The sequence below is a fragment of the Scyliorhinus torazame genome, chromosome 31 (assembly GCF_047496885.1).
Source record: "Scyliorhinus torazame isolate Kashiwa2021f chromosome 31, sScyTor2.1, whole genome shotgun sequence".
NCBI classification, from domain to species: Eukaryota; Metazoa; Chordata; class Chondrichthyes; order Carcharhiniformes; family Scyliorhinidae; genus Scyliorhinus; species Scyliorhinus torazame.
The window spans coordinates 12,368,143-12,391,104 of NC_092737.1; the positions used below are offsets into that span (position 1 = coordinate 12,368,143).

At 49.4% G+C, this 22,962-nt stretch overlaps 1 protein-coding gene across 3 annotated transcripts; it reads left to right on the forward strand.

The window, feature by feature from the left end:
* Nucleotides 1-85: 85 nt before the first annotated feature.
* LOC140404807 (transmembrane protein 272-like) lies at nucleotides 86-22,252 on the forward strand. Of its 3 annotated transcripts, XM_072493540.1 has the most exons (5): nucleotides 86-233; nucleotides 9,866-9,969; nucleotides 18,904-18,954; nucleotides 19,946-20,149; nucleotides 21,839-22,252. In XM_072493540.1, the coding sequence occupies exons 2-5, from the start codon at nucleotides 9,894-9,896 to the stop codon at nucleotides 22,033-22,035; spliced, it is 528 nt and encodes a 175-aa protein (XP_072349641.1). In that variant the 5' UTR covers nucleotides 86-233; nucleotides 9,866-9,893; the 3' UTR covers nucleotides 22,036-22,252. The 3 variants fall into 3 exon arrangements, with proteins under 3 accessions (XP_072349641.1, XP_072349643.1, XP_072349642.1); XM_072493541.1 differs by lacking the exons at nucleotides 86-233; nucleotides 9,866-9,969 and adding an exon at nucleotides 12,054-12,196; XM_072493542.1 differs by lacking the exons at nucleotides 86-233; nucleotides 9,866-9,969; nucleotides 18,904-18,954 and adding an exon at nucleotides 12,004-12,196.
* The last annotated feature ends 710 nt before the right edge of the window (nucleotides 22,253-22,962 follow it).

Consider the following 22,962-nt stretch of genomic DNA (forward strand, 5'->3'; position numbering starts at 1 on the left):
ACCACACACAGTGTTCCTCTGTAGTTGGGGGTGTTACAGGGAGGAAGTACTCCGTTCAGCTGCCCTCCCTCCGACTGCCGAACAGTTCCTTCTTACCAGTTCCTGTTTTGATCCACAAATCAACCTTCCGCTCGAAGAAGCAGAGGAGGGCAGTCAGCTGCTCAGCTCAGCTCTTTCAGACCCCGTTCCGTTGGATTCCTTTCTAAACTTTGGACGTCCCTGGTTGGTCGCAGGTAGGTTTGGTGCTGCCGGTCTCCCGTGTATCAACTGGGCCACAACAGAGGGGGAGATGTGGTGGCAAATTTACTGCCGCTTATTCTAAAGTCAGAATGAGGAACCCACAATGTAATTATGTAACCGTAGCTACTGTTACAACATTTAGTCAGAGGACCACAAGCTGTAAGAGCAAAGGTTCGGCCATTCGGCCCATCAGGTCAATGAGACCATGACTAATCTGGGGCGGGGTTCTCCGACCCCCCGCCGGGTCGGAGAATCGGCAAGGTGCGGCGTGAATCCCGCCCCGAATTCTCTGGTGCCGGGGTTTTGGCGGGGGCAGGAATCGTGCCGCATCGGTCGGTGGCAGGGACACCCCCGCCGATTCTCCGGCCCCAGGTCCTCCGGGACCTGGCTGTGCGGGCGGCCTCCGGGGTCCTCGGGGGGGGGGGGGTGGCGTGGGGGGACCTGGCCCCCGGGGGGGCCACCACGGTGGCCTGGCCCACGATTGGGGCCCACCGATCCGCGGACGGCATTCTTTCCCTCCGCACCGGCTGCTGTGGACCTCTGCCATGGCCGGTGCGCAGACGAACCTCCCTGCGCATGCGCTGGGATGACACCAGCACGCGCTGGCGCTCCCGCGCGTGCGCCAACTCGCGGAGGCCCTTCGCCGCCGATTAGCACGGCACCAAGCCCCCTCTGCGCCGGTTGGCGAGGCGCCAAGCCCCCTCTGCGCCGGTTGGCGCGGCGCCAAGCCCCCTCTGCGCCGGTTGGCACGGCGCCAAGCCCCCTCTGCGCCAGTTGGCGAGGCGCCAAGCCCCCTCTGCGCCGGTTGGCGCGGCGCCAACCCCGCCGCCGCCGGCCTAGCCCCTGAAGGTGCAGAGGATTCCGCACCTTCCGGGCGGCCCGAGGCCGGAGTGGTTCATGCCACTCCTCAGCGCCGGGACCGCCTGCCCCGCCGGGTAGGGGAGAATCTCGCCCCATGATGTGATAATCCTCAACTCCATTTTCCCGCCTCATCCACATAATCCTCGATCCCCTCACTGATTAACAATCTATCTCGGCCTTGAACATACTTAGCGACCCGGCCACGACAGAGCTCTGCGGTAAAGAATTCCACAAATTCACTCCCCTCTGAGAGAAGAAATTCCTCCTCATCGCTGTCTGAAATGGGCGACCCCCCCTCCTCACTCTGAGATTCTGCCCTCTGGCCCCAGACTCTCCCACAAGGGGAAACAATCTCTCAGCATCGACCCCGTCAAACCCCCTGAGAATCCGATATATCTCAATAAGGTCGCCTCTCATTCTTCTAAACACCCAATGAGGACAGGCCCAACTTACTCAACCTCTCCTCATAAGCAAATCCCTCCCTACCCGGGATCAACCGAGTGAACCTTCACTGGACGGCCTCCAATGCCGGTATATCTTTCCTTAGATAAGGTGACCAAACAGTATTCCAGGTGTGGTCTAACTGGCGCCTTGTATAGTTCTAGCCAAAAAAATAAAACAATTGTTTTGCTCCCAGGTGGCACAGTGGGTTAGCACTGCTGCCTCACAGCGCTGAGGATCCAAGTTCGATTCCCGGCTTGGGTCACTGTCTGTGCGGAGTCTGCACGTTCTCCCCGTGTCTGCGTGGGATTCCTCCGGGCGCTCCGGTTTCCTCCCACAAGTCCCGAAAGACGTGCTTGTTAGGTGAATTGGACATTCTGAATTCTCCCTCCATGCACCCGAACAGGCGCCGGAATGTGGCGATGAGGGGATTTTCACAGTAACTTCATTGGTGTTAATGTTAGCCTACTTGTGACAATAATAAAGATTATTATTATGTGTCCAAATTTGTTAGAGCTTTTCGGTCACAAGTGCTGTCCAATATTTTGAAATATTCAGCCTAATTTTGTCTTAATTCCACTGCTCGCATTAATAAATAATTTTTCCCCTCTGGTGTATGTCGACCATCTCAGTAAACTCTAACCCAGCGGGAATATGTGGTGTAAAACAGAAAGAAGTATTGTGGCTGGTACGTGCGGCCGCCCCATATTGGTAGTTTGCTAGTGAGGTCGTGATGCAATATTCCCTCGTCTCTCTGTGTGCTACCCGGTGACATTCCTTTCCAGATTTCTAATTTCAAGTGTACAATTCAGGTTGGTGGTTGTCCTGAATCCACCCGGGGCTTGCTCATTCTCATATACCGGGTATGGGCACATGACCGTTTTGTCCGTGTGTTCACATAAGTCCAGACCGGTGCCACGAACTTCCCTCCTTTTTCGATAACCTATGGGAGAGTTCCCTGATACCCCATCCACATCCATCCTTGAATGACTCCAATATTTTCAACGTCGAAGAGTTCACACTCGACTTTGTCTTTGAGTATAACTGCGATCCCTAATATCATCCTGCGCCCAATTCCCGGGGTTTCCCTACTATCATTAGACCAGATCTTGGCTATCTTTTGCAATTGGCAGTTCGTTGCATGGGGGTGTCTTTTCCCCAGTGTTGATGTTCAATTTGGTCCATCGCCGATCCAGGACGCAACTTTCCCGTTGCTAACCGGGTCGAGGTTCTCACGCAGCTGCCTGACCATCCACTGGTCATCTATGATGCACAGCGTTCAGTTCTGCTGCCTGGCATCATCCTCCACCCTCCCTCGGGCAATCCGATTTATCGTTTGGGCGTGTCCCTCCAGGACAGTAACCAAATAGGGGCTGCTTAGCACAGGGCTAAATCGCTGGCTTTGAAAGCAGACCAAGGCAGGCCAGCAGCACGGTTCAATTCCCATACCAGCCTCCCCGAACAGGCGCCGGTATGTGGCGACGAGGGGCTTTTCACAGTAACTTCATTTGAAGCCTACTTGTGACAATAAGCGGTTTTCATTTCATTTCATTTCAGAAGGCTACTGGCCGTGTTCCCTGTCAGATCTCCCTCAGCGTCTGGCCAAGTGTTGTCATTTCAGCTGTCCAAGATCCGTTCAATTTGTGGGGTTAAGACTCTGAGCTTGTCGTCCAAATCAAGCGCGTTGACGCTCGATACCCCTGCCCCATATGCGGTTGCCAGATCGTTCACGTTTCCATCCTCTTGCGCCCCTTACGTCTGGGTACCTCTCTTCCCTAGTCTGTCCCAGTCTTTGTGTTAAGTAACCTCTGGGTCAGGTGGAGGTACAATTTCCTTAATGGGGAGGGACACCAGTCTGATAATTGTAGCCCGTCCAGATCTACCACTACATGTACCAATTCGTAGTGCATAGATACATAGAAGATAGGAGCAGGAGGAGGCAATTTGGCCCTTCGAGCCTGCTCTGCCATTTATCACAATCATTGCTGATCATCCAATTCAATAGCCTAATCCTGCTTTCTCCCCATAGCCTTTGATCCCATTCTCCCCAAGTGCTATATCCAGCCGCCTCTTGAATATATTCAATGTTTTAGCATCAACTACTTCCTGTGGTAATGAATTCCACAGGCTCACCACTCTTTGTGTGAAGAAATGTCTCCTTGTCTCTGTCCGAAATGGTTTACCCTGAATCCTCAGACTGTGACCCCTAGTTCTGGACACACCCACCATGGGGAACATCTTCCCTGCATCTACCCTGTCTAGTCCTGTCAGAATTTTATAAGTCTCTATGAGATCCCCCCTCATTCTTCTGAACTCCAGGGAGAACAATCCCAACCTCGCCAATCTCTCCTCATATGACAGTCCCGCCATCCCTGGAATCAGTCTGGTAAACCTTCGCTGCGCTCCCTCGAGAGCAAGAACATCCTTCCTCAGAGAAGGAGACCAAAACTGCCCACAATACTCCAGGTGTGGCCTCACCAAGGCCCTGTATAATTGAAGCGAGACATCCCTGCTTCTATACTCAAAACCTCTTGCTATGAAACAGTAAGAAGTCTTACAACACCAGGTTTGTTTCGAATCACTAGCTTTCGGAGCGCAGCTCCTTAGGTGAATGAAGAGGTGGGTTCCACAAACACATGTATAGACAAAGTCAATGTTGCAAGATGATACTTTGAATGCGAATCTTTGCAGGTAATTAAGTCTTTTCATTCTCGCAATGAAGGCCAACATACCATTAGCCTTCTTTACCGCCTGTCGCACCGACATGCTTACCTTCAGCGACTGGTGCCCAAGGACACCCAAGTCCCACTGCACACTTCCCTCTCCCAATTTACAACCATTCAGGTAGTAATCTGCCTTCCTGTTTTTGTCTTCTAAAATACCAATGTCCCTGTATGTTTCAGTATTAACCTATTTTGGGGGCCTGGGGTGGTTTCGGGAAAAGTGGGAAGGGATGTGGTTACTGTAGGTTTTAACCCATTCCAAATTTTGTAGTATACATATTCACCCTGAATAACCTCACCGGGGCAACTCTGTCTTAGTTCCAGCCCTTTTTCTGGGCCATGGGCTGGGCAAGCCAGCTCCATGCACCCATGGTTGGTATGTGCCCACCAATCAGAGGTGTACAAGGTGATGAGAGGCATGGATAGAGTGGATAGCCAGAGACTTTTCCCCAGGGTGGAAATGGCTGTCACGAGGGGACATAATTTTAAGGTGATTGGAGGAAGGTATAGGGGAGATGTCAGGGGCAGGTTCTTTACACAGAGAGTGGTGGGTGTGTGGAATGCACTGCCAGCAGAGGTGGTGGAGTCAGAGTCATTCGGGACATTTAAGTGACTCTTAGACAGGCACATGGACAGCAGTAAATTGAAGGGGTGTAGGTTAGGTTGATCTTAGATTAGGATAAATGGTCGGCACAACATCGTGGGCTGAAGGGCCTATACTGTACTGTTATATGTTCTAATCTCTAGTGAGGGTGGTCCTTCGGGAGCATTAATCAGAGCTCCCATTATCCTTCCTGTACATCGCTCTTTGGTTGTTACACCCATAGTGACACTCTGATTCGGGTGTACTCATAGGATACCATTCTCACACTCGCCTGCGTACGGTGGGATGAACCACATGTATCCGGGGTATCAGAGGCTGATCTTCTGCTCTTCAATTGGTGTGGCCTCCGGAATCCGGGGTTGTTGTGACCATTCTGGGATGAGGAGACCCAGATAGAAAAGTAGTATGGAGTTCATTCTGGAGGGGAGTTTAAGGTCACGTCCGTTATTCTTATTACTACCCGATTCCCTTCCCCCACACTGTAACAAAAACCAAATGTAGTACATTACAACCTCTCTGAATTGTATATGTGTGTAATAGTCCCTTACAGATTTCGCAATCCTTGTTTAATGGGGTGATGCGACCATCAATTCACTCAAGAACCCGTGTCGGAGTAAAACAGTGGTTTTAATTAACTATCAACTCTGCCTGCCTGCGACTGGTACATACTGAGGACAGTCCCACAGGCCAGCTACTCTTATACTCCTTCAAAGGGGCGGAGCCATGGGCTGAGCCCTTACATGCTCCAACATCCTCCAACATCGCCCCCTGTGGGTGAAGCCATACAATGGCCCACAGATAAAACCCACAGGGTTAATAATATAGAACATAGCTGGTGAATTAACTGTATTTACATTCACCACATGGGGCTGTGTGGGTCGGGTGTCTCCTGGGGTGAGTGTCACCCCCAGGGGAGGAAGAAAAATGGGACGGCCGGGTGAGTCCGAAAGTGTGAGGAGTCAATTGCAGGACTGGTACAGAGCACTTTTGTGTGTGCTCAGCTAGAATGGTTTCATGTGGAAGAGGTGGAGGAGCACCTCTTGGCTGGACCACAGAAGGGAGTTAGGTCACTTGTTGTACCGAAAACAACGTCTCTCTAAATGTCAGCAAAACCAAGGAACTGATCATCGACTTCAGGAAACGCAGCACGGCACACAGCTCCATCTACATCAATGGCTCCGAAGTAGAGATGGTTGATAGCTTTAAGTTCCAGGGGGTCACCATCACCAATCTGTCCTGGCCCACTCACGTTGATGCAACAGTCAAGAAAGCCCAACAACGTCTCTACTTCCTACGGAAGCTAAAGAAATTTGGCATGTCTGCATCGACTCTCACAAACTGCTACAGTTGTGCCAAAGAGAGCATCCTATCTGGCTGCATCAGGTCATATCACAGCAGGGGCTGATTTAGCACAGGGCTAAATTGCTGGCTTTGAAAGCAGACCAAGGCAGGCCAGCAGCACGGTTCAATTCCCGTACCAGCCTCAACAGGTGACGGAATGTGGCGACTAGGGGCTTTTCACAGTAACTTCATTTGACGCCTACTTGTGACAATAAGCGATTTTCATTTTTCGCAGCCTGGTATGGCAACTGCTCGGTCCAAGATCGCAAGAAGCTGCGGAGTGTGTGAACTCAGTCCAACGCATCTCACAAGCGTCTTTTTCTCTTCTGTATCTGGGGAATCGGCCCTCCCTCCTGGGCGCCCAGTTGCTGGGAGTCTTGGTGGTTCTTCTCCCCGGTGTTGAAGCCCCATTTGGCTCGGGTTGGAATAATTGTCCCCGCTTTTTCACTGTGAGTGGGGACAGTGCATTGCCTTGGCCAGGGTTGGAAGGATGTGGGCTTGGCTGGGGCGTAGATTATTGGGGTGTGTTGGATTGGAGTTTCCTGTGTTGGGGGTGGTGCTTTGACTATGCCAGACCCGGTACCTTGGCTAGTTTAGACAGAGAAACATAGAAAATAGAAGCAGAGGAGGCCATTCGACCCTTCGAGCCTGTTCCGCCATTCATTATGATCAGGGCTGATCATCCAACTGAATTACTTAATTCCCACTTTCTCCCCATATCATTTGATCCCCTTCACCCTAAAAGCCAAATCTAATTCCTTCTTGAAAACATACAATGTTTTGGCCTGATCTATTTTCTGTGCCGACCACTCTCTGGGTGAAGAAATCTTTCCTCATCTCTGTCCTAAATGGTCTTCCCCGTATCCTCTGTGACCCCTGGTTCTGGACACCCCCCACCATCGGGAACATCCTTCCTGCATCTACCCTGTCCAGTCCGGTTAGAGTTTTATAGGTTTCTATGAGATCCCCCCCCCTCATTCTTCTGAACCCCAGCGAGTACAATCCTCACCCACTCAATCCCATCCTCAGTCCCGCCATCCCGGGAATCAGTCCTTCCCGTTGCCCCTGAAAGCCTGGGGTGTCCCTTTTCGGGAGTGCCTGCTGGGTTTTGCTTCCCGGGTGCATGGGGGCCTGGGGACAGGCCGGGTTCTGTACTTGGTGGATATCTTGTTATCCCCCCGAGGGTGGGGGGGGGGCTTCTTGTTGAGGGGCCTGTTCTCTTCTTTGATGGACACCAGGAAAGTTTGAGGTATAGGATGGGTCCTGATCCTTTTGGTATCTGATGGGTTGGTTCTGGCAGTTCTTCTTCCTTCTCTTATATTCTTTGGGAGGCCTTGATCCGCCATTAAGTCTCCTTACTGTCATGATATACATCAGCATATCATGGTGCAATCACACACACACTGACACACTGATGGACATACAGTAGGACCAACCAGCATACATAACACCGCAGCCAATCGCCAGTGAGAGCACATGCACTATAAAGACAGGGGACACCAGAGTTCCCGCTCATTCTAGCAGCAGCCAGCTCAGAGCACCGAGCTCAGAGCCTGCCTCTCAGACATTCACCATGTGCTGAGTGCCTCACCTAGATAGTGATAGGACAGGGTCCACAGATAAGCTGGTAATGCACGTACCCAAAGTTACAGTATGTTATTACAGTTGAGTTGTTAATAAAATAGAGTTACACCATCTCCAGCCATGTTGACCTGTTTGTAGACCAGAACACCCAACACGACACTTACTTCTTCCTTGTACCACTGGTATGTGATCTGGCGGGTTCGTTCTGGTGGTCCGAGTCCTCCTTTCCTTCTTGATCTCCGATGTGATTCGATTGTAATCTGAATATTCTGTGGCTGGCCCCCTCTCCACGATGATATGGGAATGATTTAGGCCTGCTCTGGGCCTGGGTTGGGGTTTAAGCTGCGTTGCGCGGCACGTATACAACCCCCGTTGAACCGGGGTTTTTGTGTATCTTCTTCTGTTCTTGCGGCAAGGGTGGGCTTGGTGAATCCGTGCTTGGCTCCTGCGCGGGTGCAGATGGGTCCGCCGATATCCGAGGAGAGGAGGCTGTGATGGGTCACGGGTGCCTTTGGCGAGGCTGGGGCCGGGGGAGTTGTACTCTGGAGCGCCCCCGATCACGTCGCGAGGCGTTTGTCCTGATTTATTGCAATGATTGCGGCGTGGGAAGGTGTGCGCAATTTTATTGTGTCTTCATGACTTTATCGCTCGGTTTTTGGTGGGGTCGTAGGAGAGTGTCGTTTTGTCTGATGATTAAGTCGAGCCGTTGTGAAGTTGATCTCCTGTTCTGTCCTGTACTCATGCAGGTTGAGCCGTTTTGCTCATGGCCATGTATTATCTTGTAGCTTTGTAATTTGATTGCGTTATTCTCTAAAATGCAAAGCCTCAATCAATACATTTTTAAAATAAAAAGGCGCCTGGATATGCACCTTAAACGCCATAACCTGGGAGGCGATGGAACAAGTGTTGGAAGGTGGGATCAGACTGGGCCAGCGCAATATGGGCCGAGTGGCCTTTATTTTTTTTTCAGTGTGAGCTTTCCATGATGATTCTCTGATTCAGCCACTAATGACTAATAATGACCCACTAAAGATTCACCTGAGGAAGGAGCAGCACTCCGAAAGCTAGTGTTTGAAACAACCCTGTTGGACTTTAACCCGGTGTTGTGAGACTTCTTACAGTGCTCAGCCACTAATGGCAGAGAAGGTACAAGTATTACTCGTCAAAGGGTGTTACTCTGTCAATGTCTAGATCTTTGTAGCTTCCTATCAGAAACAGCCATGTCTGCTGGCTGGGTGGGAGGCTGTGTTTGTGAGATAAGATGCTGGAAGATTGCTGCTGCAAAGCGGAAATGCTTCCAACGCTTCAAATTTATCATAGAAATTACAGTGTAGGAGGCCATTCGGCTCATCGAGTCTGCACCGGCTCTTGGAAAGAGCACCCTACCCAAGGTCAACACCTCCACCCTATCCCCATAACCCAGTAACCCCACCCAACACTAAGGGCAATTTTGGACACTAAGGGCAATTTAGCATGGCCAATCCACCTAACCTGCACATCTTTGGACTGTGGGAGGAAACCAGAGCACCCGGAGGAAACCCACGCACACACGGGGAGGATGTGCAGACTCCGCACAGACAGTGACCCAAGCCGGAATCGAACCTGGGACCCTGGAGCTGTCAAGCAATTGTGCTAACCACTGTGCTACCGTGCTGCCCTAAATTTCCAGCAATGTTAAACATGCAGGTCACGAGGCATTTATTCTCTTGCCCGGGAAATGCCAGATGGACTCGAAACGTTAGCTTTGGTTTCTCGCCCTATAGGTGCTGCGTTTTTCCGTTGTCCTCTTGCCGTTTTTTTTATCCTCTTGGGGTTATCTGACTTCCCAAAAAAGGTGACCCTGAAAACTGGATCTCATTATGTCTGGAGGTGACGCGCTAATTAAGAAAACCCGGAATTGCTAGCGTGCAGTTGTCAGCGAGCTTAAAATGGCGGTGCTTGATGCTGGCCAGGGTGTCCAAGCAAATTGACCTAGAAACGGATAAGAGTCTTGCCTATGACTGAGTTAGTTGGGTGAAAGTAAGATGCTTGTTTACCTGTTTAATGTGGATACACCTCCCCCTAAATGTAGGTGCAGTGGACAGGAAGTGACTGAAGACATGGACTCCAAAAGTAACCTGTACACCCCATTGCTGTGGACGTTTGAAGAGCCTCCATCTTCCCCCGCGGCATCAGGTGCGTTGAAGTCAATGGGCTGGTTTTGGGACAATATATTCAACAGACAGATATGCGAACAGTAAAAAGCTCTATTGGATGTGGTCCAATTGGATTAACTTGCAATTCAGTGCATGTTGTCTGAATTCCACCTTTTTTAAAAAATGTTAATGTTCTTAAAAATTGCGAGAATGATGATGATGGCATCTGTCCGTCTCCAGGGAGAATGGAATGGTACTTCTGGATTAAACATGGCTGTAGGGGCTGATTTGTGTGTGGCAGATGCGTCTGCCCATGGCAATATCATTAGGAGTGATGACCGCACAGTCCTTGTGGAGACAGAGTCCCGTCTTCACATTGCAGATACCCTCCCTCGCGTTGTGTGACCCGACCACCTAAACGGGATAGACCTCGAACAGATTTGGCCATCTGGCCATTTCCTTTTCCCTCTGCTTTCTCCGTGCCCTTCCTGACTGTCCGTCCCCAGCGAGGAATTCCCTCGTATCGACTCCGATCTCGGCTTGGCGTCTCACGTGCGGACGTCCATGGGCCGCAGGCGCGCGCACAGCCTGCTGTGCCGACAGCAAGCTCGCCAGCTCTTTGGGGACGCGGCCGTCGTCCATTTGGGTCACACGGCCCAGCCAATGGCATCACCGCTGACTCCAGAATCCCTGCACACTGGTGAACTTCCTTCTGCCTTCCCAGGAGGTGCCCAATATTCCTCGGAGATAGTGCAGATTAAAGCTGTTCAGGCTATTTTCATGGCTTGCATACATTGTGTGCTATTGTGAAGGAGGGTTTCTGAGAACATAAGAACTAGGAGCAGGAGCAGGCCATCTGGCCCCTCGAGCCTGCTCCGCCATTCAATGAGATCATGGCTGATCTTTTGTGGACTCAGCTCCACTTTCCGGCCCGAACACCATTCCCCTTAATCCCTTTATTCTTCAAAAAACTATCTATCTTTATCTTAAAAACATTTAATGAAGGAGCCTCTACTGCTTCACTGGGCAAGGAATTCCATAGATTCACAACCCTTTGGGTGAAGAAGTTCCTCCTAAACTCAGTCCTAAATCTACTTCCCCTTATTTTGAGGCTATGCCCCCTAGTTCTGCTTTCACCCGCCAGTGGAAACAACCTGCCCGCATCTATCCTATCTATTCCCTTCATTATTTTATATGTTTCTATATGATTCCCCCCTCATCCTTCTAAATTCCAACGAGTACAGTCCCAGTCTACTCAACCTCTCCTCATAATCCAACCTTTTCAGCTCTGTGATTAACCTAGTGAATCTCCTCTGCACACCCTCCAGAGCCAGTACGTCCTTTCTCAGGTAAGGAGACCAAAACTGAACACAATACTCCAGGTGTGGCCTCACTAATACCTTATACAATTGCAGCATAACCTCCCTAGTCTTAAACTCCATCCCTCTAGCACGTGGAAAGGTAACAACGAGAATACTACACAGACCAAGTTACTATTTGAGTTTCGTCAACTCTCCTGGAATTACCCTCTGTGCGACTGTCCTGTTGCACGTCTTACTACCAACTGGCTAGAGTTGGATATCACATGACTGATGTCTGACGCCACCAGCTGGTTGGAGGTTGCAGTGTTAACTATGTACAATATTATTCACAGGCATATCACCACATCCCCCTTCCAGATTTAACATTTATATACAAAACATGATTGGTATCATTATTTTAGACATGTGGCATCTGTATATGCAGATTTAACTATGCTTCCATTGACATGATATGCCTTCTTAATCATCTGTTGCACCTGTAAACCAACGTTTTGTGACTCATGCACTAGCACACCCAGGTCTCTCTGCACAGCAGCATGTTTTAATATTTTATCATTTAAATAATAATCCCTTTTGCTGTTATAAACACAGGCAGAGCTTGGTATTTTTGGCCAGTCTGCTTTTGATCCACACTCGACTCTGGCATGACAGCTCGGAGAAACACATCACTAAAAATAACTGACGTGAGTGCTTGATTTTACTGGCAAATTCGAAGGTGATGAAATGCTTCTGCACCCAAATTGAATGAAGGGTTATTGTGGCGAGTGGAAGTCACGCCCTCATTCCTACCCTCCAAAGGGAGGGCCGGGGGTGTGCAGGCGGGTGCCCGTGGCCCAGAACAGACCCTCTCTTATTTACAGATTGACATACTCAAAGGTTTTACCCGGCTCAGCGCGGCTGTCGTGTTTAACAGCAGCTGGATGGAGAGGGAAACGATTTTCAAAGGTCAGTTAAAATGGTTTCACCTCCTTTTTATTCCCCCTCCTCCCCAACTCCCCAGTTCATCAGAAAATTACGGGTTACTGAAGCATGACTAGTATCTAGATGAACCACGATAACGATGGAATCTAACTCGCCGCTGTACAGGACACCGGCCAAATCTTTGGCTTCTGCCAATTGACAGGCTGTTGAGCGAGAGATCGGATGTGGGGCAAGGCTAGAAATGAGCTGATGTTCAAAATAACAACAAACGGCAAATATGTTTTCAGTCTGTACCCAGAGCTGAGTAAAACAAGTAACAGGTTCCGATTACAGAAGCACGTTCGACTGCGTTTTCTCTCAATTGCAGTTTAGACGTTTGCAGAGATTAGCATGCCTGACTTCTAATTATTTACTTGGGAGATGAATGTGCTCCTGGATGCAATCCAGTGTTTAGTGTCTATAAATACTGAGAACAACTGTGTAAGTATTTATAAACACCTTAAAATGCCGCTTTGACTCCTGAGAGAAGCTAGCTAAACAGTCAAGGGGGTGGGCCGGGTGTGTGTGCGAGGGGAGGCTTGGGGGCAACAGGAGCAGATGGGTGAAGGGGAAATGCATTTAGATTTTGAAGTGGTTTCGAGGCCATCCCATTAGCGTTTGCTGCGATTTCCAAGAGGAGGCCCCCCGGCCGATGTATTTGGGAAGGTCAGACGTGGGCCCGTTAACATGCCCGCTCCACGTTTGCTCAATTTCCGGGCTAACTGAACCCCCCCACCGCCGGCCTGGAAAATCCCACTTCCTGGCAGGCCGATATTGTGCTCTGTTGCCTTGTCTTTGCAATGATTCATAAAGAACTGCTGATGACTTAACTGGAATGATGATTTATTGATTAACACGTGGAAAGGTAACAACGAGAATACTACACAGACCAAGTTACTATTTGAGTTTCGTCAACTCTCCTGGTACTACCCTCTGTGCGACTGTCCTGTTGTACGTCACAGGCATATCACCACATCCCCCTTGGAGATTTAACATTTATATACAAAACATGATTGGTATCATTATTTTAGACATGTGGCATCTGTATATACAGATTTAACTCTGCTTCCATTGACATGATATGCCTACTAAGTGCATCCCTTGTGCATCTCCGACGGGATCACCCCACTGATCGCCTGGGCTCTTGTCATCTTTCTGGAGACTGGTTTCTGTGCCAACCTTTTGTGCCTTATCCTTTTGACGCGATGTGTTCAGAAGACTTGTATCCTTGCTGACCATGCCTGCGTCACCAGCTTTTTTCGTGCCTTTACACAATGCGTTTTGCTGCTGCGTCGTTGTGTATTCTCTGCCCTGTCGGCCACACTGTCGACGCCTTCTTTCTCGGTGTCATCAGTGGGCCCCACGGTATCCCCCACTCTCCTTCTCTTCCTTTTTTGTTTTGAGAACGATTCTGCGACTGATTTTGGGACTGCTCCTCTTCTTTCACTTGGTGTTGGTAGCCCCCATTTTGCCCCTGGCCTTCGCCATGTGAGCATTAGCGTGTGGATCGTCGGGTGAGACGTCTCACGTTGGCGTGCTTCAGTATGCCTCTGGAGCCAGTTTTTATGTGATCAGCTCGCCATTCCCGCCAAACCACCGGAGGAGCGCTTCGTGGGCTTCCTCATCTAGCTTCCCATCACTCCCGCAAAACAACCTGACTAGCATTTCATAGTCGTTCTCATCTGACTTACCCTCCGAGTCTCTACTTTCTGCATCGTATTTCATGCTCCTGTATTATAACGCTGAGTATATACACCTTCCTGAAGACTGTCAACCATAGATCTGGACTTCCCTTTGGCTCTTCCACCTCTTCATCTGATTTGTCGTCCTCCGCCTGGACTTCCGCTAGCTTCTCATCGAATGACTGCAGCTCACATTCACCCATGTTGCTCCTTTAATGAGTGGAATACTATCCCACCAGCGTCACCAATAATGTTGCCAATTGGGCTCGGAGACGCCAATAATGTTGCCAAGTCTGGGGTATCTACTTTAGTCAGATATTAGTCTGACCGTTATTTTTTTTTTTTTTAATTTAGAGTACCCAATTCATTTTTTCCAATTAAGGGGCAATTTAGCGTGGCCAATCCACCTACCCTGCACATCTTTGGGTTGTGGGGGCGAAACCCACACAAACACGGGGAGAATGTGCAAACTCCACACGGACAGTGACCCAGGGCCGGGATCGAACCTGGGACCTCGGTGCCGTGAGGCAGCAGGGCTAATCCACTGCGCCACCGTGCTGCCCTAGTCTGACCGTTATTAATGAGGATATTGCTTTCAGAGTCGCCAGGCATCAAATGATACCACCACAAGGTTCAACCGGATATTGATCAAAGACCCAACAACCAGTCAGTTAATTCAAGTTCAATAATAGTTTATTTACACACAAGATTAACTCACACATGCAACATAAAAACACTACAAGCTAAATTATACCTAACACTACAACAACCTGTACTTACCTTCAGGCACCCAGCTTTGGCAGAGGAACAAGGCCTTTGTTCGGATCTGGAGCGACTGGGTCTGGAGAAGTAACTTCGGTTCGGCTGGGCTCATTCGTCTGGTAGCGATCGTTTATCTTGAACTTGCTTCTGGTCATGGTGCTGCAGTTGGCTTCAGGTATAAGCCGGGCCGAAGAGTTCCAGTGCAGTGTCTCTCTTTATCCTTTTGGGTTTCCCGCTGTTTTGGGCGGTCCTTAGCTTTGGACCCAATAATTCGGCAGGTTTCGATTACTGCCTTCGATTTGAGCCAATAGAGGGGCGGGTGCCTTGATGGCTGGGGTGTGGCCTGAACGGTTATTGACCTTGGCTGTTTGGGCTTCCTGGGTGAAGGGAGTGGTGCCAATGTGTCTGGATCTGTATCTGATACCTGAGTACCAGTCCTTTGTCCTGGGGAAATGGGCCATTAGAATGCAAATCGGCTCGGGGTTTCGATACTGTCTGGTTCTCTGTTAGCAAATATACATTTCGGCTCTGAGTTTGCCTGAATCCTGTATTGGCCATATTTCCCTTGAGTCTTTGCAAGTGCCCATGTTTCCTTTGTGAGTGGCCACCCCGGATGGCTACACCCAGCCCAATCTCCTTCCCGCCGTAGTGTATCGGCAGTCCCAGTCGATCGTCAACTTTCGGCTTAACGTGCAGCCTGTGCAAATTAGACAGGCTGAGGAGGTTGGCCCTCGTTCCCATGTCGAGGTCGCATCTTACCAGTGTTGTTCATCCACACTAAAGTTTTCCACCTGGTTTCGCTGGCATCAGGTTTGTCCTTACTATTGTCACGACTTTTCAGAAGGACTTCTTCACTTTTAGTTCAGATCGCTGAAATTGCAGGACTGGGCCTTCAGCTTCAAGTCAGTTACAAAACTGTCAAAAGATTCGCCTGATTTCTGGGTAAGCATTCAAAAAATATATCTATCAAATGTTTCATTTTTGTTCGGAGATCAATGCCGAACGAAGTACTTTATCACCTCATCGTAGCTCTTGCTTTCCTCTTCGCTATCAGAAGCGAAGGTATTGTAGATTTCAAATGCTTGTGGACCTGCCACCATGAGCAGCAATGCAATGTGCTTTTCCTCAGGCTGTGCCTGCAGGGCAAGGGCTGAGACATAGAGTTTAAACTGCTGTTTGAAAATGCGCCCGTTTTCGTCTACGTTATCCGAGACTTGAAGCTGCCTTTAAACCTTCCACCTCGAACTTGACCGCCGTTTGTTGCGTTGAGTCGCCAATGGCCGTAGTTCACCAGGTCGGTGGAAGAATCTTCTCTTTTTCGTTCTTCGGATGGTTTGGCTTCGTTTTTTTCTGCTGTTACCTTCAAATGTTCAAAACTCCTGGTACCATGTTATGCTCTGTTACCTTGTCTTTGCAATGATTCATACAGGACTGCTGGTGACTTAACTAGATTGATGTATATTGATTAACACGTGGAAAGGTAACAAACAAAATACTATACAGAGTAAGTTACTATTTGAGTTTTGTGAACTTTCCTGGAATTACCCGATGTGCGACTGTCCTGTTGTACGCCGTACTACCAACTGGCGAGAGTCTGATGTCGCATGACCGGCGTCTGACGCCACCAGCTGGTTGGAGGTTGCATTGCTAACTAAATACAATATTATTCACAGGCATATCACCATAGCCGGCAACAGAGCCGTGTGTTCCAGACCCGGGATTGAACCGGGGGCTCCAGATTCCCGGCTCTAAGGGAGAAATCCGGTCCACCCAAAACGGAAAGAAACCAGTAAAACAGGGAAATAAGAATACTTGCCAATCTGCTTTTTGTTCCTCCTGTATAATTGGTCCGTGATCCATTATTAAGGGGTCTGTGACCGTGCAGCGATCCTCCAATCAGCCCTGGGGGAATTGTCACATCAGCAAGCCTTGAGTGTTCAAACCCCCTAAACTCTTTTGCATTTGGCTAATCCAATTTGCATCTGAGAGATCGATGCAAGATTACCTGCAATGCTCCCCCATCTCGGCCTCTGCACTTACATTAATCTCTTGATGGAGTAGACCTGCAGGAGCTTCAGACGGTTGCGGGGGTGGAGGTCTCGCTGATCGCTTGCAGGCGGGTTCTGTTGGAGAGGAGGTCAGCTTCTCCACCCAATACCTCAGTGTGACTGGGGGATTCTTTGGAGTTTTTAATCCTTGAGTAAATTAAGTTCACCATGAGGGGTGCAATTGAGGGGTTCTGCAAGAGATGACAGCCGTTTAATCTGTACTGGCGTTTTGGATTTGTTTTCCTGGTTTATTGTTGTTTTTTTTTAAATTTAGAGTCCCCAATTATTTTTTTTCCAATTAAGGGACAATTTAGCGTGACCTACCCTGCATGTCTTCGGGTTGTGGGGGCGAAACCCACGCAGACACGGGGAGAATGTGCAATCTCCACACGGACAGTGACCCAGAGCCGGGATCGAACCTGGGGCCTCGGTCCTTGAGGCAGCGGTGCTAACCACTGTGCCGCCAGGCCGCTGGTTTCCTGTTTCATTGTTGCGCACTGATCAAAAAATATTCGATAAAAACATATCTTTGAAAAACGCTTGATGGATCGCTCCCACTGGATGGAGGCGACTGGTCAGCTCAGTTCGTTAGATAGGAGCAGGAGGAGGCCATTTGGCCCCTCGAGCCTGCTCCCCCATTCAATATGGTTGTGGCCGATTGTCTACATCAATGCCCCCCCCCCCCCACGCTATTCCCAAACCCCTCAATCTCATTAGAAATCCGTTAATCACTCGATTGGCGATAATGAGCGGCACGGCAGCACTATGGTTAGCACTGTTGCTTCACAGCGCCAGGGTCGATTCCCGGCTTGGGTCACTGTCTGTGCGGAGTCTGCACCTTCTCCCCGTGTCTGCGTGGCATTCTCTCTCAGTTAATAATTAATAATCTTTATTGTCACAAGTAGGCTTACATTAGCAAGGCAATGAAGTTACTGCGAAAAGCCCCTGGTCGCCACACTCCGGCGCCTGTTCGGGTACACAGAGGGAGAATTCAGAATGTCCAATTCACCTAACAGCACGTCTTTCGGGACTTGCGGGAGGAAACCGGAGCACCCGGAGGAAACCCATGCAGACACGGGGAGAACGTGCACACTCCGCACAGATAGTGACCCAAGCCGGGAATCGAACTCAGGTCCCTGGCGCTGTGAAGCAACAGTGCTAACCACTGTGCTCCCTGTGAGACCACATTTGGAGTATTGTGGACAGTATTGGTCTCATTATTTAAAGAAAGGTGTCAATGTGTTAGAGACCTTTCAGAGCGGGTTTACCCGACTAATCCCAGGAACGGGCGGGTTGTCTGATGAGGAAAGGTTGAAGAGGTTGGGTTTGTATCCGCTGGAGTTTGAAGAGTGAGAGACGACTCGATCGATCCTGAGGGGGTGTCGACAGGGGGGATGTGGAGAGGATGTTTCCTCTTGTGGGAGAATCTAGAACCAGGGGTCACTGTTTAAAAATAAGGAGGTGGCCCCTTTAAGACGGAGATGAGGAGAAATATTTTCTCTCAGAGGGGGCGGAGTCTCTGGAACGCTCTTCCTCACAAGGCGGTGGAAGCAGAATTTTTGGATATTTTTTCAGGCAGAGCAAAGAACAAAGAAGAAAGAAACGTACAGCACAGGAACAGGTCCTTTGGCCCTCCAAGCCCGTGCCGACCATGCTGCCCGTCTAAAGTAAAATCTTCTACGCTTCCTGGGTCCGTATCCCTCTATTCCCATCCTATTCATGTATTTGTCAAGATGCCCCTTAAACGTCACTATCGCTCCTGCTTCCACCACCTCCTCCGGCAGCGAGTTCCAGGCACCCACTACCCTCTGTGTAAAAAACTTGCCTCGTACATCTCCTCTAAATCTTGTCCCTCGCACCTTAAACCTATGCCCCCTAGTAATTGACTGGATAGATTCTTGATTGAGGGGGGTGAAAGGTTACATAGGGTGAGGGGCTATGGGGTGAGAGGCAGGAATGTGGGGTTGACGTCACAGTCAGATGAGCCACGATCTTATTGAAAAGGGGAGGGGGCTCCTCCTAATTCATATGTCACTTCAGCCCCTTGGGCTTTGAATGTTTGCAGGATTGGAAGGAAACGGGAGGGGTCAGGTAACTGAAGGCCAGGCACAGTGGGTTAAACAGCCTTCTGCACTGTATTGTTCTGGAATAGAATATATTCAAATGTAGCATATTAAATTTTTTGAAAATTCCTTTTCAGTGTGCATGAAACTTTTGACGCTTATCTTGGGAATTGCCTGCATCACGATTGGTGAGATTTCTATTTCAAAGGGTATTGGTGTCTCCAATTAAAAGCTGCCCGTCTAGGTTCTGCTTCACTGTTTGTTTTGGCTCATTGCGGATGCCACACAGGTTGGCTGGGGAGAAGGATCGTGGTCTAGTTGTGGCTTTTTGCTTTATGTGGTGTGACTAAACATCCTGTGTCGGGCTTCAATGCTGGCTGCAACAGCTTTCGCTCAGAAGCCAGTCGCTTTGAGGATTTGATCCTTTCGTTGTTGAGCAGTCGAATGAAAGAAACTCCAGGAACTCCTTACTTTGTAAGATTCAGGAGCAATCTGAGAGAACATAGAACATACAGTGCAGAAGGAGGCCATTCGGCCCATCGAGTCTGCACCGAGCACCGACCCACTTAAGCCCTCACTTTCACCCTATCCCCGGAACCCAATAACCCCTCTTAACCATTTTGAACACTAAGGGCAATTTAGCACGGCCAAATCCACCTAACCTGCACGTCTTTGGACTGTGGGAGGAAACCGGAGCACCCGGAGGAAACCCACGCAGTCACGGGGAGAACGTGCAGACTCCGCACAGACAGTGACCCAGTGGGGAATCGAACCTGGGACCCTGGCGCTGTGAAGCCACAATGTTATCCAATTGTGCTGCCCTAAATCTGATTTGATTTAAGCATGTTTTGAAATGCGAAGGGTTCAACTGGGTGGATCAAACTATTTACACGGGAGGATGGAGGAGGGCGAGGGGCGATTAAATTAGAGTTAGGTCGTTTAGCTTCCCTTTTCTCAAAGTCTGCGAGTTCTGTGGGAGCTTTCACGACCAGGATTTCTAACTTTTTGTGGGGCAAGGAATCCCAGCAATATGGGGGAGGCGGGTGGAAGTGGGAGTGCCGCCTAGTTGACCCTAAATCCTATGACTTTTGAACTGATTCCAATAGTGCGAAACACGCTTGGCTTGCATAGGCCTCTTTTGCTAACATTTCTCCCTGTTTCATTCCCCTCCCTTTGTAGGCACCATCTATTTGGATTCTTGCACCAAGCAATACATGATCCCAATTTTTCTCATTGTTTCTGGGAGCACTACAATCTTCTTCCTGATGATATCCCTGATTCCATGTCCCCCAAATGACGAGAGTAATAATTCGAACTTGCTCAAAATCGGCCGGGTTTGCGACAGATTGGAATTGCTGTTCTCCACCATCTGGTTCATAGCAGGTAACGTTTTTTTCTTCTTCCCTGTTTGATGAAACTTGCGCTGTACTTAGTAGCGATCTGCCGAAGGGCAAGATACTCTGCTCGTTTCTTCACGCCTTACGGTCATGCGCATTCCCCTTTGGTTGCTTGCAAGAGCTTCCCCACGTGCCGCGAGCAACATGACAAGGGACAGATATACCTCAGGTCCCATTGCCTTACCCGTGTGTGCTTCGAGAAAACATCGGCCCACTTCCCAAAGGATCCTATGCCCAACGGAAATTCACAGTTGGCCAAGCCTCATAATCATAGATTAGAATAAAATCCCGACAGTGCAGAAAGAGGCTATTCAGCCCATTGAATCTGCACTGACCCTCTGAAAGAACAGCCTACCTAGGCCTACCCTGCCTTATACCTGTAACCCTGTAGCCCCACCTGACCGTTGGACACTAAGGGGCGATTTATCATGGCCAATCCACCCTAACCTGCACATCTTTGTACTGTGGGAGGAATCCGGAGCACCCAAAGGAAACCCACGCAGACAGTGGGAGAGCGTGCAGACTCCACGCAGTCACCCAAGGCTGGAATCGAACCCGGGTCCCTGGCGCTGTGAGGCAGCAGTGCTAACTACTGTGCCACGGTGTTGCCCTAAGGTGTAGATACACCCGGAGTACTGCCCGGGTGTAGGGAGGGCGTTCCAGAATCTTGGCCCAGCCACAGTGAAGGAACAGTGATATATTGATGGTGGGTTTGGATGCCGCTGTCAAAGGAGCCTTGGTGAGTTGCTGCAGTGCATCTTGTAGATGGTACACACGGCTGCCACTGTGGGTGGTGGAGGGAGTGAATGTTTGTGGATGGGGAGCCAATCAAGCGGGGCTTCCTTGTTGGATTGGATTTGTTTATTGTCACGTGTACTGAGGTACAGTGAAAAGTATTTTTCTGCGAGCAGCTCAACAGATCATTAAATACATGAGAAGAAAAGGGAATAAAAGAAAATACATAATAGGGCAACACAACATATACAATGTAACTACATAAGCACTGGCATCGGATGAAGCATACAGGGTGTAGTATTAATGAAGTCAGTCCATAAGAGGGTCATTTAGGAGTCTGGTAACAGTGGGAAAGAAGCTGTTTTTGAGTCTGTTCGTGCGTGTTCTCAGACTTCTGTATCTCCTGCCCGATGGAAGAAGTTGGAAGAGTGAGTAAGCCGGGTGGGAGGGGTCTTTGATTATGCTGCCCGCTTTCCCCAGGCAGTGGGAGGTGTAGATGGAGTCAATGGATGGGAGGCAGGTTCGTGTGATGGACTGGGCGGTGTTCACGACTCTCTGAGGTTTCTTGCGGTCCTGGGCCGAGCAGTTGCCATACCAGGCTGTGATGCAGCCCGATAGGATGCTTTCTATGGTGCTGGATGGTGTTGAGCTTCTTGAGCGTTGTCGGAGCTGCGCTCATCCAGGCAAGTGGAGAGTATTCCATCACACTCCTGACTTGTGCCTTGTAGATGGTGGACAGGCCTTGGGGAGTAAGGAGGTGAGTTACTCTCCACAGGATTCCCGCCCTCTGGAATTACTCTTATAGCTGATGGATGCTGCAAGTCAGCTCCTGAAGGAAGGTGCAGAAAGTGCGAACATTTATGGGGGACGTGATCTCTGGCTCTCGGCACTGAAGGTTTTGGGGAGTAAGTAACAAATGTCGTATTCTCTTCATTTCTAGGGAACGTTTGGATCTACAGCATCTACAAACCGGAATATATTGACCAATCATCTCCTGATTACTGCAATAAAACCTTGTATCTTTTTGCTTTCTGGTCCACCACTGTCATTTATATTCTCTTTGCGTTAATGCTATTTCTGGGATTTTGCGCTTGTGTTTTGGGTGGAACGGCCTGGATTAGGCGAAGCGATGGCTAAATGCTCGAATGGACAAATTGCTCGTCTCATCTCAATATGAGAAAGTTGCGCCAACTCCTTACCGAATGTTTCTGTGAATGGCGCGATTTGGTTATAATCCAGTTCGTCGCGCATGTTTTGGACAGTTTGTTAAAAAATTACCTTAAAAGGCACCTTCATGTTTTATCTGTACAACCTCATTCTACATTTATGGAATTAAACCCTATCTGGTATGCAATTCTGGGAGCCAGGAAATGTTTTGTTTACGCCTTTGTCTATGAAAATATTTCTCACCAACATCTCAGTAACTAACTCCAGTCCCCTCCATTCAGCGAATGAATTTTGAGGCAAATGGCTCTGCGTCAAACTTCAGCTCCAAGTCTAGTCTGACGAAAAGGTCGAGGACTTTAGCGCAGCTGAAACTTGTGTCTGTTAAACCCGTCAACTTCCATTGATAAAGAGATAGGTGGCTTCCTTGACAAGCTATGACTGCAGTTGACTTTTCCTGACTCCTGGAAGCTGAAGGGGGATGGGAATGGTGGGCATTGCTGTGGGGAGTTGAGTTTATAAATTCAATCTCCCTCTAACTGCACAAACCTGTAAGGTAAAGTCACCATTGTCCGAGATGACCACAGGCTGCTTTCTCCTTTGAGGGGGAGAGCTGACTGGTGGTGATTTAACCTGGGGGATCATTGAATTTACAGCGCAGAAGGAGGCCATTCAGCCCATCGAGTCTACATCAGCCCTCGAAAGAGCACCCTACCTAAGCCCACACCTCCACCCTATCCCCGTAACCCAGCAACCCCACTTAACTTTTGGACACTATGGGGCAATTTAGCGTGACCAATCCACCTAACCCGCCTATCTTTGGATCACCACACCTCAGGCGAGGGGCAAGGTTGAGAAGACGGGGCCTTCATGAATACCTCAGCCGCTACGGGAATTGAA